The sequence below is a fragment of the Somniosus microcephalus genome, chromosome 16 (assembly GCF_052327205.1).
Source record: "Somniosus microcephalus isolate GS21.2 chromosome 16, FLI_Smic_1.0, whole genome shotgun sequence".
Classification (NCBI taxonomy): Eukaryota; Metazoa; Chordata; class Chondrichthyes; order Squaliformes; family Somniosidae; genus Somniosus; species Somniosus microcephalus.
The window spans coordinates 82048317-82065975 of record NC_141002.1 but is presented as its reverse complement, the minus strand read 5'-3'; the positions used below and the strand labels follow the sequence as shown (position 1 = coordinate 82065975).

The 17659-nt window shown below is 42.4% G+C and overlaps 1 protein-coding gene and 1 long non-coding RNA gene across 5 annotated transcripts in view; one reads left to right on the top strand and one right to left on the bottom strand.

The window, feature by feature from the left end:
- The window catches only part of ptprr (protein tyrosine phosphatase receptor type R), a 263856-nt gene that overhangs the window by 104791 nt on the left and 141406 nt on the right, over window positions 1-17659 (bottom strand). For all 4 annotated transcript variants that reach the window (XM_086009339.1, XM_086009336.1, XM_086009337.1 and 1 more), the window contains 2 exons: window positions 6561-6747; window positions 5400-5484 (listed from right to left, as the gene is read on the bottom strand). In XM_086009339.1, the coding sequence (XP_085865465.1) occupies window positions 5400-5484; window positions 6561-6747 (272 nt within the window). The remainder of the gene's footprint in view (window positions 1-5399; window positions 5485-6560; window positions 6748-17659) is intronic.
- Window positions 10381-11138, top strand: LOC147106333 (uncharacterized). The gene is made up of 2 exons (XR_015081430.1): window positions 10381-10851; window positions 11067-11138. It is a non-coding gene; the product is annotated as an uncharacterized LOC147106333 (long non-coding RNA).

Below are 17659 nucleotides of genomic sequence, written 5' to 3'. Positions count from 1 at the left end.
TTATGGGTGAACAGGTGATGTGTCACTGTTGCGAAATGTGGGAGCTGGTGGATCCCATTGAGTCTCACGGTGATTACATTTGCGATAAGTGTTTGCTGCTAGAGGAACTCAAGCTCCATGTTAAAGAGCTTGAGACCGAGCTTCAGACACTGCGACACATCAGGGAGGGGGAGAAGTTCCTGGACTCTATGTTTCAGGAGGTAGTCACACCTATGAAATTAATTAATGCAGATGTAGTCCGTGGTCAGGGACAGGACAGTGTGACTTCGAGTGAGGCAGGTACAGGGATCCAGGAGGTAGTGTTGAAGGAGCCGCAGCCCTTGCTCTTGTCAAGCAGGATCGAGGTTCTTACTCCCTGTGAGGGCGGGAGCGGGGACTGCAGGGAGGATGAGCAACCTGGCCACAGCACCGTGGTACAGGGGGCCATTCAAGTGGAGGGAGTAAAAAGAAATGTTGTAGTGGTAGGGGATAGTATCATTAGGGGGATAGATAGGGTTCTCTGCAGTCAAGAGCGGGAGTCCCGAAGGCTGTGTTGCCTGCCCGGTGTCAGGGTTAAGGACATCTCTTCTGGGCTGGAAAGAAACTTGGAGTGGGAGGGGGAGGATCCAGTTGTCGTGGTTCATGTTGGTACAAACGACGTAGATAGGACAAGGAAGAAGGTTCTGTTAAAGGAGTATGAGCAGCTAGGGGTCAAATTAAAAAACAGAACCTCAAGGGTAATAATCTCTGGGTTATTACCTGAGCCATGAGCAAATTTGGCTAGGATAAATAAAATTAAAGAGTTAAATGCGTGGCTCAAAGACTGGTGTGGGAGAAATGGGTTTTGCTTCTTGGGACACTGGCACCAGTACTGGGACAGGAGGGAGCTGTTCCGTTGGGATGGACTCCACTTGGCCAGTGCTGGGACTAGAGTCCTGGCGAATCATATAACTAGGGCTGTAGAGAGGGCTTTAAACTAATTAGAGGGGGGGAGGTTTCTAGAGAGCAAATAATAGAAATGACAACGGAGAAGGTCATAGACTTAGGTAGCAGTGGGGGAATTAAAAAACAGAACGTGTCAGGAAGGGACAGAAGGTATGGAGTAAAAGGTAAAGTAGTAAAAGGGGAAAAAACAGGAACTAAGTGTCACAAAACATATTTGAAAGTTCTTTATCTGAATGCACGTAGCATTCGTAACAAAATGAATGAGTTAACGGCACAAATAACTACATATGGGTATGATCTTGTGGCCATTACAGAAACATGGCTGCAGGGTGACCATGACTGGGAATTAAACATACCAGGGTATTTAACAATCAGGAAGGACAGGCAGGAAGGAAGGGGAGGTGGGGTGGCTATGTTAATAAAGGAAGGAATCACTGTAATACAGAGAAATGATATTGGGTCAAAGGAGCAGGATAGTGAAACAGGTTGGGTTGAGATAAGGAATAATAAGGGGAAAAAAACACTAGTGGGCGTAGTTTATAGGCCTCCGAACAGTTGCAACTCTGTTGGATGGAGTATTAATCAGGAAATAGTTGAGGCTTGTTATAAGGGAACAGCTATAATTATGGTGGATTTTAACTATCATATTAACTGGACAAATCAAATTGGGCAGAGCAGCCTTGAGGATGAGTTCATTGAGTGTATTAGGGATGGGTTTCTTGAGCAGTATGTAACTGAACCGACCAAGGGGCAAGCAACCTTAGATTTGGTTCTGTATAATGAGACAGGATTAATTAAAAATGTCCTAGTAAAGGATCCCCTTGGAATGAGTGACCATAACATGGTTGAATTTCATATTCAATTAGAGGGTGAGAAAGTTGGATCTCAAACAAACGTGCTGAGCTTGAATAAAGGAGACTATGAAGGTATGAGAGCGGGATTGATTAGAGTGGACTGGGAAAATAGATCAAAGGATAAGACGGTACCTGATCAGTGGTGTGCATTTAAGGAGTTATTTTACAACTTCCAAAAAAAATATATTCCACTGAGGAAAAAAGGGTGTAAAAGAAAAGAGAGCCATCCGTGGCTAAGTAAAGTAATTAAGGATAGTATCCGACTAAAAACAAGGGCATATAAGGTAGCCAAATCTAGTGGGAAGATAGAAGATTGGGAAGTCTTTAAAAGACAGCAAAAAATAACTAAAAGATTGATTAAGAAAGGGAAGATAGATTATGAAAGTAAATTAGCAAAAAATATAAAAACAGATAGCAAAAGTTTCTATAGTTATATAAAAAGAAACAGGGTGGCTAAAGTAAATGTTGGTCCCTTAGAGGATGAGACCGGGAAATTAATGGTGGGAAACATGGAGATGGCAAAAACGCTGAACAAATATTTTGTATCAGTCTTTACGGTAGAGGACACTAAGAATATCCCAACACTGGACAAACAGGGGGCTCTGGGGGGGGGAGGAGCTAAATACGATTAAAATCACTAAGGAAATGGTACTTGGTAAAATAATGGGACTCAAGGCGGATAAATCCCCTGGACCTGATGGCTTACATCCTAGGGTCTTGAGGGAAGTGGCGGTAGGGATTGTGGATGCATTGGTAATAATTTTCCAAAACTCCCTGGACTCAGCAAAGGTCCCAGCAGATTGGAAAACTGCTAATGTAACACCCTTATTTAAAAAGGGTAGTAGGCAGAAGGCTGGAAACTATAGACCTGTTAGCCTAACATCTGTGGTTGGTAAAATGTTAGAGTCCATTATTAAGGAGACAGTAACGGGACATTTGGATAAACATAATTTAATAGGACAAACTCAGCATGGTTTCATGAAGGGGATGTCATGTTTGACAAATTTGCTTGAGTTCTTTGAGGAAGTAACATACAGGGTGGATAAAGGGGAACCAGTGGACGTAGTGTATTTAGACTTCCAAAAGGCATTTGACAAGGTGCCACACAAAAGATTATTGCTCAAGATAAAAAATCACGGGATTGGGGGTAATATTCTGGCGTGGGTGGAGGATTGGCTCTCTAACAGAAAGCAGAGAGTTGGGATAAATGGTTCATTCTCAGACTGACAATTAGTAACTAGTGGTGTTCCGCAGGGGTCAGTGCTGGGTCCCCAACTCTTTACAATCTATATTAACGATTTGGAGGAGGGGACCGAGTGTAACATATCAAAGTTTGCAGATGATACAAAGATGGGAGGGAAAGTAGTGAGTGAGGAGGACATAAAAAACCTGCAAAGGGACATAGACAGGCTAAGTACGTGGGCAGAGATTTGGCAGATGGAATACAATACTGGAAAGTGTGAGGTTATGCACTTTGGCAGGAAAAATCATAGAGCAAGTTATTATCTTAATGGCAAGAAACTGGAAAGTACTGTAGTACAAAGGGATCTGGGGGTCCTGGTGCACGAAACTCAAAAAGTTAGTATGCAGGTGCAGCAGGTGATCAAGAAGGCCAATGGAATGTTGATTTCAGGAGATGGTTTTATATCTGTTCCTGGCTGGGGTGGAGATCGCCTTTACAGAAGGTAAGTACTGTAGAAAATATAGGGACAGAGTGATCTCCTGGATGAGTTTCGATCGCCTAGATGGGTCGGAGAGGAATTTCCCAGATTTTTTCTCCCAAATTGGCCATTGGGTTTTTTATCTGGTTTTTCGCCTCTCCCGGGAGATCACATGGGTTCGGGTGGGATGGAGAGTGAAAGTAGATTTGAGGTTAGGATCAGATCAGCCATGATCTTATTGAATGGTGGAGCAGGCTCGAGGGGCCGATTGGCCTACTCCTGCTCCTATTTATTATGTTCTTATGTTCTTATGTTCTTAAACAAGAATTGTTACCAGGATTGCCACCAACCAGTAGAGAGATAACGTTTTGATTCTTCTTACTGTAACTTTCAGCCTATCCAAATCTGGAACAGGATGATCCAAAGCAAAACTTGCATCTAAAGTGGATACAGTGAGGGTATTTTTGACTTTGTGCAACAGTGTAAAGCGGGTGATAGCGAATCAGCAGCCCGTTTCACATCTTTTTATTTCCATTGAATTCAGAATTACTCCCTGTGAGACAAATTACTTGGCTGTCCAGTAGTTCCTGTGTATACCTTACATGCACAGTTTCCAAATTCTGTTCTATGAAAGTGATCAGGTTTGCTAAACCGACGTGCCTTATTGAGGTAGTAATGTATAATTTTGTGGACCTAATGTCAGTGGGATTACCCAATGTATATCTGAACCGTATGTATCAGAAAGACCCCCAGGTTCGATAACAGTCTATGCTGAGTTAGATGACCTTATATGGGATGGTGACAGAGGTGCTACAATTGACCTCAGCAGGCAGTCGCTGAACTGTACGACATATAATCCCAACTTTCTAAATGGGGTGTAAGGTGCAGTGCCATTGTGAAAAGCAAAACTTTATACACAAATAAAGTTGGCCTTTTTAGTGCTTCACTCTGCGCCTGTTCTTGTCTCTAAACCTGAAGAAGAACAAATCAAGACTGTGGATTCTAAATTTTATCTATCAGACATGTTTTGAGATGGATTAATGTTATAGTTGTATACTCTCTCTTAATGGTTCAAGATATTATAGTGTAAAATGAGAATTTGACGCACACAGTTGCTTTTGTACAAAGGTGTATTCTTGGCCTGCTTGTGTAAATCCTTATTTTTTGCTATCATTGTGATGCTTTCCCTACCTGGCAGCACACTCGCCTCTGAGTCAGAAGGTTGTGGGTTCAAGTCCACCTCCAGTGACTTGAGCACAAATATCTAGGCTGACACTCCAGTACAGTACTGAGGGAGTGCTGCACTGTCGGAGGTGCCGTCTTTCAGATAAGACGTTAAACCGAGACCCCGTCTACTCTCTCAGGTGGATGTAAAAGATCCCATGGCACTACTTTGAAGAAGAGCAGGGGAGTTATCCCTGGTGTCCTGCCCAATATTTATCCCTCAACCAACATCACTAAAACAGATTATCTGGACATTATCACATTGCTTTTTGTGGGAGCTTACTGTGCACAAATTGGCTGCCACATTTCCTACATTGCAACAGTGACTACACATCAAAAAGTACTTAATTGGCTGTAAAGCGCTTTCGGATGTCCGGTGGCCATGAAAGTTGCTATATAAATGCAAGTCTTTCTTTCATTCTTTTACCTGTTCCAATCCCAGTGCTCTGCTTCTCCCCACTGGCCTAATGCGTGGAGAAAGTTAGCAACTGGTACAGAAGGTGATAACCAACATGCACTCTTCTCGCTGGCACTTCAAACCTGCTCCTAACTCCAACTTTAAACAGAAGTACATTTAAAATGCACATATCTTTATGAATATGTTACATATTTTACTAATCAACACAGGCTTGGCTAACGCAGTTTGAATAATAAGGAAAATAAACATTTTGTATCAATAGATATTCAAGTCAATTATTTAACAGTGAAAGATGAATTATATAACAGGTGCACTTACTTGGCAAAATAGTTTTATATCTATTCTTAGTTCCATGACAAGGGATACTCAACTCTTTGGGATTCACAAAATTCATGGGAATTTCCTGTTATTTGAAGGGAATAAAAAAAACACAAGCATCAGAAATTCCAATCTACTTAGAACACTGCATACCACGCTGCAAAAACACACACAGCTGTTGTCAGGTAAAGAACTCTGCAATATATATTTTGGTCAAACCTGTGTGTCATTTGCAGCGAAATATGGAATCCAAAATCCTCTTTCCCTCTCCCACCCCACACGCTAATGTGATCCTCCAGTATGGGAGTGCCTGGTGAAACTTTTCTGTGGAGCTCCTAAAGAATGAATGAAGCATTAACTTACTGGGAGATCTACCAGTGCTCTCGTGATTTCAAATGTGTGCTGCTTGCCTCATTAGCTGCATCATGGGATTAATTATAGAGTTAATAGTCAACCTGTGGGCAGCTTTTCTGGCTTTTGCCTCACTCTTTGTCCCATGCTCCCATTGTATCTAGACATTTGATTGTATCGTTTATGCAAAACACAATAAAAACATAGGTTAAAAAGGTTACGGGATCTGCATAATCGAATGTTCAAGCTATTAAGCAGTGGATGGTGTACAGGGACTTTGTCACAATGTATGCATAATGACAAACTGTGGTTAATAAAGCTGCTTGAAATCAGTGTAAAGCACTTCATTAAATCTTTCTGCTCTGTAATCAAGGAAGGTTCACGACAGACCACCAACTATGTTTGAGGATCAGATGTAAGATTTTCTACCTATTGATTAATATTTGTGAACAAATGTGATTTATATATGTCTGTGCCTAGGTTTTATGTTCAATATCCACATATCATCTCCACATGTACAGATATTGAACATAAGATCGAAGCACAGAGGAAATGAACCGCATTTATTGAACACAAAGAATGAATTCATATCTAAAAATAGCATTAGAGCAACTGAAGTAGTCAGCTTTCAGAAAAAAAAGTTACAAAAATGTAATCCATTGCTTGATCCTTTCTAGTTCAAATTGTACCATAGACTAAAATTGTTTCCTGCCATATCCATGGAACGTAGGCAAGATTTTTTATACCAATTACAATTTGTATGATTAAACTGAGGTACAAAAATACAACTTACTGCATAGAATGTCATACCATGAATTCAGCTTGAAGGGACTGGGCACTTGTTACAATTTCTTTCAGTTGCAATCTAGTAAGCACCCGGCTGGCAGACCGTAGATACTCCAGAAATATCTTCTCACGGGATGTAGGAGCAATACTGAATGATTCAACATTTCCCAAGGTACTCATATCCAACGTAAGCGATACGTTCGAGCCTCTCCTGTGAATTATGAAAAAGAGCATTGGAAAATGTTTATTAGATCCCTTTCCTTTTTTGGGGCTTTCCCTCTTAGGGTTTCTCCACACACAGCCACATTATTCACTGGACAAAGAAGAGAGATGATCTGCTGCCATCTGCCAACATATAGGCCCGATTGTCCTCTCAAAACCTGCCCATTTTCAGCAGGTGGAGGTAAATCCAGCCCACTTAGTACAATAGATTTGTGTTGAAAGTGAATGTAATTTATATAACCCTATAACCTACATTTTAACTCTTGTAATGCATCCATATCAAACATACATACGTTTAAGTGTAGTCCAAAAAAAAATTAAATCTACCTCAAAGAGTCAGGGTGCAATTTTAAGTTGCCTCCATTGTATCAGTTTTTTTTGTAACTTTAACTAGTTTCAGGACTGTGCACCAGGTTTTTTTCAGCTAAGAATTATGGGCAGCTGATATATTTGAGGTTGCATTTCAGTGTAAAGCTCTTCTCTCTCATATCAATCTCATTACTTTAATGAAATATATGGGGATTAAAACTCTGCACTGTTATATAATTCATCCATTATACATAAATAGGGAAACATTGGAATGACGGAGTTACTATACTAAAGGTACATGATGGGCTTTGATGGATCCAATGCCCTTCACTCATCACAAGAGGGGTGTTATACCAAACAATGTACAGGGTTACTGATTTACAGTGACTAAAGCAAATTGTGTTTATATTATATAGGTACGCTGACATTTTTACTCAGTGGTTTTGGGATCAAATTGTGAGATCTCTGTCTAATTCTCATGAAAATTAAATCAATGGCTTTAGAACTTTAGATTGGTAGACCTTTAGCCCCGTCTCCAATCCTCCTTTCCTCTCTAAAGTCCTTATGCACGTTGTCACCTCCAAAATCCATGCCAATCTTTCCTGCAACTCCCTATTGGAGTCTCTCCAATCTGGTTTCCATCCCTGTCACAGCAGTAAAACAACCCTAACTGAAGTCACATTCGCTGTGCCTGTGATCATAGTGCTCTATCCCTCCTCGTCCTTCTCGAACACACTGTAGCCTTCGATATGGTCGCCCACTCCGTCCTTTCACAATGGCTCTTCTCCATTGTCCAGTGCGACTGTCCTCGCTTTGTTATCATCTTACCTATCTGATTGCAGCCAGAGCATCTCCAGCAATGGCTTCTCTTCCCACCCACATCATTACCTCCAGAGTCCACCAAGGATCTATCCTTCGCTCCCTTCTCTTCCTCATCTATAGGTATCATTCCCAGGCATGGGGCCAATGTCCACATGCACGCCAATGACACACAACTCTACTTCTCTACCACCTCGCTTGACCGCTCTGTGCTTGTCTGACATGTGATCTTGGATGAGCTGTAACTTCCTCCAGTGAGAACCTGAAGCCATTGTCTTCAGCCCCTGCCACAAACTTTGTACCCTTGCCATTGACTCCATCCCCCTCCCTGGGCACTGTCTCACGTTGAACCAGTTTGTTTCCAACTTCAGCACCCTGTTCGATTCTGACCTGAGCGTGCAAACCCATATCCTCTCCAACACAAAGACTGCTTACTTCCACCTCTGTACCATTGCCTGCCTCTGCCCTGCCTCAGCCCATTTGCTGCTGAAACCGTCAATCAATCCTTTCTAGACTCAATTACTCCAATACTCTCCTGGATTGCCTCCTGGAAACTCTGCTGCCCCTATCCTATCTCAAGTCATGCCTGCCCATCACGTCCATCCTTGCTGACCTATATTTGCCCCTGGTCCCCCAAAGCCTCAAATTTAAAATTCTTATCCTTGTAATTAAACCCCCCCATGTCCTCATCTCCTCCTACCCGACAACTCCTCCTCCAAACTCTGTTCCTCTGACCCCAGCCTCTTTGCTCCCCACTTCCTTTCAACCCATCATTGGCAGTCATGCCTTCAGCTGTCTGGGTCCTACTTTCTGGAATTCCCACCCTAAACTCCACTGTCTCTTCACCTCCCTCTCCTCCTTTAAGACCCTACTTCAAACCTACCTCTTTGACCAAACTATTGGTCACTCCTTATAATCTCTCCTTCTTTGACCCGACGTCCATTCTTCTTCGGTCTCCGTGAAGTGCCTTGGGACATTCTTTCCCAGTTAAAGGTGTTCTATTTGTTGTTGCTTTGCTGTTGTCGTTGCTGCTGTTGCCCAACTATCCGTCACTACTGACGTACAGCAGGACAGTGCACTAAAGTTATAGACAGAGACCAATTTGGTATAATATGTTCAATATTGTTTTTGTTTTATAATCCAAAGTCATATTGCCCAATTCAAGCAGTTGCTTACAACAAGAACTCTGTTATTAGAACCACACTTCATGATTTTATAGACTTAATCAGTCGGAATGCTCTGCAGGACTATCCCCTGTATTTTCAAATGCAACACCAGATGATCCTAACTCAGATTTTAACATTATAGTGTCAGCTTGGGTTGGGACTGGGTGTCACAGTGGGCTATCCCATTGCCTCTGGGACATGGGGTTAATTCCATCTCAAACGTATGGTATTACATGAAATAAATTAGGGCAATGTGAACCCATTTCCTAAATGTATACATTGCAACAACAGAAAACTGCCCACAAATTGCCAGTCTTGCTCTAATAGATGGCTGGCTGGCTGCAAGCTGATCATAAATCTGTCAGAAAGAGCTTTCAAAGGCACTTTTCCCATCCACAATAGCTGGAGCCCCAGCTTCAGTGATGGCAAGGCTTCAAGATGTTTTTACATTTTCAAAGAGTTGGTGATACTTTATACTTGGTGACATTTTATAGTCGATCAAGAGTAAAATTTTTACAACAATGATTTCAAGCCTCTTAAAACACTTTAGTTTCTTAAAGGCAGTGGCTTTCATTACCCAGAACCATATTTTGGCAGCGCTGCACTGACTGCTTTTATTAGCCAGTTTCCCAGTGACTTAAAGAGGGCCTCTTGCGCAGTTTTACAGCACTGTAAGGGAAGTTGCTGTTAACATGAGCTTGATGTATGTTGTGTAAATAAACATATTCAAAGATGTGTCCACTTTACACCACTACCCCACTTATTACTAATTATGGACAGTAACTTCTGCTTTTAGCTGAAACAGTCTCAGAAGAGAACCAGGCAGCTTGAGAAGGAAATTCTGTGCCCATTATTTCCAAAGTTTGAAATGGGTGGTGTGTTGAAAATTAGACAAAGCTATAAATTTGAAACACCGTGCCTGAAATATTAGTTTTATGTATAGTCAGTATAAGTAGGAGTGGTGTTAAAAAAAAAAGTGATTAATGGAATATTTACTTCAAAAATCTCTAAAAGGAAGCTCCACCTGTCCATCACACGGGACCACTGGACTACTCAAGGCCATAAATCATGGAGTAGGTCGCAGCCCAGTTTCGTATTTTACTAAAATTATGCCCTTGCTCATTACGGTGTAAACGTATCTTATCAGATGATGGCTTCCAACTGTTTATTTAAGCGCAGTCATTTCTTTAAATACTCTCTGCAATGTTTGTTCAGAGCTCTCCAAACGTGGAACGCCCACAGCCCTGATCCTCGGCCTTGGGTTCATTTGTTGGGTTGGGATTTGACTAAACTGGACTTTTGCCTGCTGAGAGTCGTTGCACTTTAACCTTCTGCATTCAGATTAGGGAGTTGCTTCCTCTTTGCGCACCAAATCCCCATTCTCCAAGTGCCGCTCCACTGCCACTCTGGCTGGATCTGCTGGGTTAAATGAAGTGACAAGCGTGCAGGTGGAAGGAAGACATTAATTAGATGGAAGATCATCTCTGGCCATGGAGCGGGATGAGGGCTTTGGTTTCATCTCAAAGAGTGAATTCATGCCGCTGCAAAAACAAACATGCCATTCCCAGTAGATCTCAGGCAAAAGAATTTCTTCCAACCATTAAGAGCACAATATGATTGTTTAAGCTGTGGGGAAAAAAAGGCTAATTTGTTTCTTTCCTGCAATTATATATCTAGAAGTTTGTGGAATACCAGTTGAGCTGGCATGTGTTACAATGTTGGAACACGGTCGAGAAGTTGTATGTTGTACAGCTTTATCCTTGAATCTTCCTTCAAATTTGGCAATAATTTAAATCCAGGTAAACAAACCTTTTGCTTTGTACTATCATCCCTTTTGTCATTTAATCTCTCCTGCCTTCCACCCTATCACAGACCTTCCCTTTTGTTCTTTCCTCCCCTCCTCCCTGCTTTCCCTGCCCCTGCACTTGCTTAAAATCTGTTACATCTCTAACTTTTTCCAGTTCTGATGAAAGGTCATCAACCTGAAACGTTAACTCTGTTTCTCTCTTCACAGATGCTGCCTGACCTGCCGATTATTTCCAGCATTTTCTGTTTTTATTAAATAAATCCGGTGATCAGATTGTCACACTTCTAATTGTTTGCAACACCTTTACCCCAGAAACCAGGCAGGCTGACAGTTAAAATGGCCACAGCGACTTAACCCCATCGATCCTGCTGTCTTGAAATTGAGAGCTCCACATTCAAACTACGTGGGCCGCTGCCGATCACCGCTTGCATCCCACCCCCGGATCACCACTGCTGCCGCCCTCCCCGATCGCTGGTCACCGCTATCCAGCCTTCATGATCCCGACCAGCGCTACCCACCAATCCCGAGCAGTGCTACCCACCGATCCCGAACAGCGCTACCCACTGATCCTGACCCGCCCGATCATGGCTATCCTCCCTCCCGATCCCCGCTATCCCCAATCCCTGTTGCCCTCCCTCCCTATCCCCACCACCCTCCCAATCCCTGCTACCCTCCCTCACGATCCCTGCTACCCACCCTCCTGATCTCCGCCACCCTCTCAATCCCCACTACCCTCCCGATCGCCTCTACCATCCCTTCCAATCCCCGCCACCCTCCCTCCCGATCACCTCTACCCTCCCTCCCGATCTCCACCATCCTCCCTCCCGATCACCTCTACCCTCCCTCCCGATCTCCACCATCCTCCCTCCCGATCACCTCTACCCTCCCTCCCGATCTCCGCCACCCTCCCTCCTGATCACCTCTACCCTCCCTCCCGATCTCCGCTACCTTCCCGATCTCCGCCACCCTCCCTCCCGATCCCTGCCACCCTCCCTCCCGATCCCCGCTAACCCCTCCTGATCCCTGCTACCCGCTCCCGATCTGTTGGTTGAGGTCAAATGTTGACCAGAACAGCAGAACTCCCGACACTTCTTCGATTAATACCATGGGCTCTTCTATATCCACCTGAACAGGCAGACAGCATCTCAGTTTAATATCTCATCCAAAAAGCAGTTCTCCCTCAGTCCTACACTGAGTGCCAGCCTAGATGTGATGCTCAAGTCCATAGTGTGGTTTGAACCTCATAGGCGAAGCACGGCCAACTAAGGCAAGCTGACAACAGTCTAGAAACATTCTACACAAATCTGCCCTTTATTATTTAATCTGTTTCACAGGTCTCTTGTTTATCGTAACATCATTATTTCCAGGTTAGCGGTATTAGGCGCCTGCTATAAATTATGTGGGTTTTAAAAAAATGTATAACTTGAAAGTGATCAGTGACGTAAGAAAACTACTAGGCACTTGGTCTGAGTATTAAACAAGGCTTTAATCAAATGTTTTACAACATGGAGATCTAGTTGTGTCCTTCACTAGTTCCTGTTAAAGAATGTCCTGAGCAAGCTGGGCCCGTGCCCGAGTATTTATACTTTCCCTGGACAGCGCCACCAGCAGGCTGCCCAGTATTGTTTCATAAGTCATTTCCACATGAATGACAAGATTCATGTCAATCAGTGAACAGGATAGACAACGAAACTCCAAAATTAGTGATAGTGATTAAATTATGAAGCGGAGCAATACCAGTGAAAGCAATCGGGAATTGGTGGAGGGAGGGTGGGGTCCTGGAGATTACTGTGCACATGTGATAAATGGATGTGTACGTTACTGATAAATCACTTGCCCTCACTGGTTAAATGCTGCTTACGTCATCATTAAGCGCAACAAATTTTTGGGACTGGCATCAATGGTGCCTTCAAAACCTACCAAGTGGCTTTCAGTGCCTGAAAGTTGGGTTTCACTAGTAGATGTTTGGAATCAGTGGGTAAATAAAAAGTTAGCTCAGATCCCCAGGCAGAGTTAGTTTGAAAGTAAACTGGCGTGTGTCCACATAATTTTTTTTTCAAATGGGGCAGAGTGCTTTCTAACATTTATTTTAATATCAAGGGCTACTAGAGTAAAGGAAATACTATTGTTCGCCCTTCTGCAAATGGAAAGTTTGATTTGATAGGTCTGATCTATACAGCTCATTGGATAATTAACCCTACTGTGTTAAATTAGCAGGCCTCAGTTCAAAACAGTCATGTAAATAGTATATGGAAATCAAATGGGATTTAAGGTGATAGAATAATTACGTCCATTCGTTGTGAACAGATCGGTGCAATAAGAACAAAGGAACAATGGATGAATATTTGGTCACATACCTCCTAAGACTGTTTACTGCACGCTTTTATATGTGTATATTACAGTGAACCAATAAATCACACTGTAGGAATGTTTTATGTATGCCAGTGCAGTTTGTTCAGGATGCTGTCCTTTTAATGCTTGGGCAAAGCAACAGCATAAGCCTCTAGTGCGGATATCTGCTATAATCAGAATGTCTGAACTCCGGCTTTCTGAACAATGAAGGCCACCTTGGATGTGACAAAGCCATTCCAACCTCAGCAGGTCAAAATTGGCTGAGGAAATGATTTTTGACAAGCATTTCTGGACTGAGGTTTTATGCAATCAGTATCTGGTAGCGACAGGAACCACTCAGCATCCTGTGAAGGAAAACAGCTGACACGAGAGCAATTTCAGCTTTCCCCTTTTAATCACGCTTTCTAATGTACTGCCAATGTACCTCTGTCCTGGCCGGGATAAGATTAGTGCACTAAATCTAAGGGAACTGACTGCTCACAAATATTAGTTACACAACCTTCCTTGTGTTCCTGTAGATTAATTTGACTGCAAAATTACTTTTTAGCACGCAAAGCAACGATCAGGAGAAGTCTACAGATGTTTTCAGTATGAAGTTAACAACAATTTGCACAGAATTAACTTTTCATATATATTAAACCTACATATAAAGATGTTCGGAATGATTCACACAATGTAAGTGGAAAAAGTAAAGTTGTCAATTTTTATCTAACTATCCAGGTTAAATAAATGCTAGATCAACTGCTCAAACTAAAGTTCAAACAGTTATATACCCACATCTACCATTTCAATTTGAATACAAAAACTGTTTTCTTGTTAAATGAGCAATTCCATTGGAAGTTAAATGGACAATGTACATCGAACAAATCGGGTTGTAATATCATCAGTGGAACAGCCAATTTATTGCATTTGGCAATCACATTTTAAAAATGTAAAGTTACATGAACAATGTGTATGAATAATGTTAGTGAACTGGCATCTCCCTGCACTGACATATGATTCATGAGATCTTCAATATTACAATGTGTTGCCTCCAAGTAGTGAGGTATACAGCTGAAGAACAACCTACAGCAACCTACATCTGCTGTATATGATCTTAAATAAAACAAACCAGGTATTTTTGTGCAGATATGAACAGATCAGTTTTGCTGCATTTCCCATCCATTTACTTTTTCCTTACTTAAACCTTTGCATTTATTCCCCTTCCACCACATAGGCGTCTGGGCCAGACCTACCCCACTTTGTAACTGGTCACTAGGAGCTGGGCAAAGTTCACTTACGGCAAGTTGCCCAATGTTTTCTTTTCCCTTGCTGTACACTCACTCAGCAACTCCCCCTGCTGGCCAGGTATTACTTCAAATTGGTGATTTGTCAAAATATAATTTCTGCAGAGCATAACAGGAATGATTCGAACAATACCAGCCAAGTTAGTGAACAAACTTATTAGGTATTTGCATATCAGAAATATGTCTGCAGCAGTGTCAAGTATGTAAAAAGCAAGAGAGTAACAAAAGTAAACGTGGGTCCCTTAGAGGCAGAGACAGGAGAAATTATATTGGAAAATAAGGAAATGCCAGAGACTTTAAACACATATTTTGTGTCTGTCTTCACAGTAGAAGACACAAAAGAACATACCAGAAATGGTGGAGAACCAAGGGTCTAATGAGAGTGAGGAACTTAAAGTAACTAATATTAGTAAAGAAGAAGTATTGCAGAAATTAATGGGACTAAACGCCGACAAATCCCCTGGATCTGATGGCGTCCACCCTACGGTTTTAAAAGAGGTGGTTGCTGAGATAGTGGATGCGTTGGTTTTGATCTTCCAGAATTCGCTAGATTCTAGAATGGTGCCTGTGGATTGGAAGTAGCAAATGTTACCCTGCTGTTCGAGAAAGGAGGGATAGAGGAAACAGGCAAGTTAGCCTGACATCAGTAGTAGAGTAGATGCTAGAATCTATCATTGAGGATGTGGTAACAGGGCACTTGGAAAATCACAATATGATTAGGCAGAGTCAACACGGTTTTATGAAAGGGAAATCGTGTTTGACATCTGTTACAGTTTTTTGAGGGTGTAACTAGAAGGGTAGATAAGGTGAACCAGTGGATGTAGTATATTTGGGTTTTCAGAAGGCATTTGATACACACAAGATTAGAGCTCATGGGATTGGGGGTAATATATTAGCATGGATTGAGGATTGGTTAACAGACAGAAAACAGAGAGTAGGAATAAATGGATCATTCTCGGGATAGCAGGGTGTAACTGTGGAATGCTGCAAGGATCAGTGCTTGGGCCTCAGCTATTTACAATCTGTATCAATGACTTAGATGAAGGGATTGAGTGTAATGAATCCAAGTTTTCTGACAACACAAAGCTAGGTGGGAAACAAAGCTGTGAGGTGGACACAAAGAGGCTGCAAAGGGATATAGACCAGTTAAGTGATTGGGCAAGAACGTGGCAAATGGAGTATAATGTGGGGAAGTGTGAAATTATCCACTTTGGTAGGAAGGATGGAAAAACAGAATATTTTTTAAAAGGTGAGAGACTAGTAAATGTTGGGATTCAGAGGGATTTGGGGGTCCATGTACACGAATCACAGAAAGTTAACATGCAGGTACAGCAAGCAATTAGGAAGGCAAATGGTATGTTAACCTTGCAAGGGGGTTAGAGTACAAGAGTAAGGAAGTCTTTCTGCAATTCTGTAGGGCCTTGGTGAGACCACACCTGGAGCACTGTGTACAGTTTTGGTCTCCTTACCTAAGAATATACTTACCTTGAGAGGGGTTCAACAAAGGTTCACTAGACTGATTCCTGGGGTGAGAGGGCTGTCCTATGAGGAAATATTGAGCAGAATGGTCCTATATTCTCTGGAGTTTAAAAAAATGAGAGGTGATGTTATTGAAAAGTATAAAAATTTAGAGGGCTTGACAGGGTAGATGCTGAGAGGCTGTTTCTCCTGGCTAGAAAGTCTAGAGCTAGGGGTTATAGTCTCAGGATAAGGGTTTGGCCATTTAGGACTGAAATGAGAAGAAATGTCTTCACTCAGAGGGTTGTGAATCTTTGGAATTCTCTTTCCGAGGGGACTGTGGATGCTCAGTCGATGAATATATTCAAGACTCAGATCGATAGATTTTTTGGGCACTATGGGAATTAAGGGATATGGGGATAGGCGGGAAAACAGAGTTGATGTAGAAGATCAGCCATGATCTTATTGAATGGAGGAGCAGGCTCATGGGGCCGTTTGGTCTACTCCTGCTCCTATTTCTTGTGTCCTTATGCTAAAACTATGCCGTGCTCGGGTCAGACTGCATCTTGAACACTGTGTCTAGGTTTGGTCACTAAGATACAAGAGAAATACTGAAGCCTTGAAAAAGGTGCAAAGAAAAACCACCAGGCTGATCACCAGAAGAAGAATAAGAAGACCTTGCATTTGTATAGTGGCTTTCATAGGATTACATTGGATATACGGCACAGAAACAGGCCATTCGGCCCAACCAGTCCATGCCAGCGTTTATGCTCCACACGAGCCTCCTCCCTAATCTTTCCTCATCTAACTCTATCAACATAACCCTCTATTCCCTTCTCCCTCATATGCTTGTCTAGCCTCCCCTTAAATGCATCTATACTACAGGAAACTCTCAATTTACCGGCACCTAAACAACCGGAAATCTCTGTTAACCGGCAAAATTCAGTAGGTTCAGGTAAGTTTTACTTCATATTAGTGGCCGTTCCTGGATCCGTGGCTGTGAAACCAGGGTTCCTGCGCCTGTTGCTATGCAACAGGGACGCCTGGATCTTGTGGCTGGGCTTCCTGCACCTGTTGCTATGCAACAGGGACGTCTGGATCTGTGGCTGTGTACGGGGCTCTCGTATCTTTTACTATACCTCTCTGTAATCCGGAGTTTTTGATAAACCGGCACCACGCCGGTCCCATCGGTGCTGGATAAAAAAGAGTTTCCTGTATTCACTTCAACCACTCCTTGTGGTAGCGAGTTCCACCTTCTCACCACTCTTTGGGTAGAGAAGTTTCTTCTGAATTCCCTATTGGATTTCTTGGTGACTATCTTATATTGATGGCCTCTAGTTATGCTCTTCCCCACAAGTGGAAACATTCTCTCTGTATCCACTCTATCAAAACCTTTCATAATTTTAAAGACCTCTATTTGGTCACCCCCCTCAGCCCCTTCTTTTTTCAAGAGAAAAGAGACCCAGCCTGTTCATCCTTTCCTGATAGGTGTACCCTTGCATTTCTGGTATCATCCTTGTAAATCTTCTCTGCACCCTCTCCAGTGCCTCTATATCCTTTTTAAAATATGGCGACCACAACTGTGTGCAGCAGCACTCTAAGTGTGGTCTAACCAAGGTTCGATACAGGTTTAGCATAACTTCCCTACTTTTCAATTCTATCCCTCTAGAAATAAACCCTAGTGCTGGGTTTGCTCTTTTTATG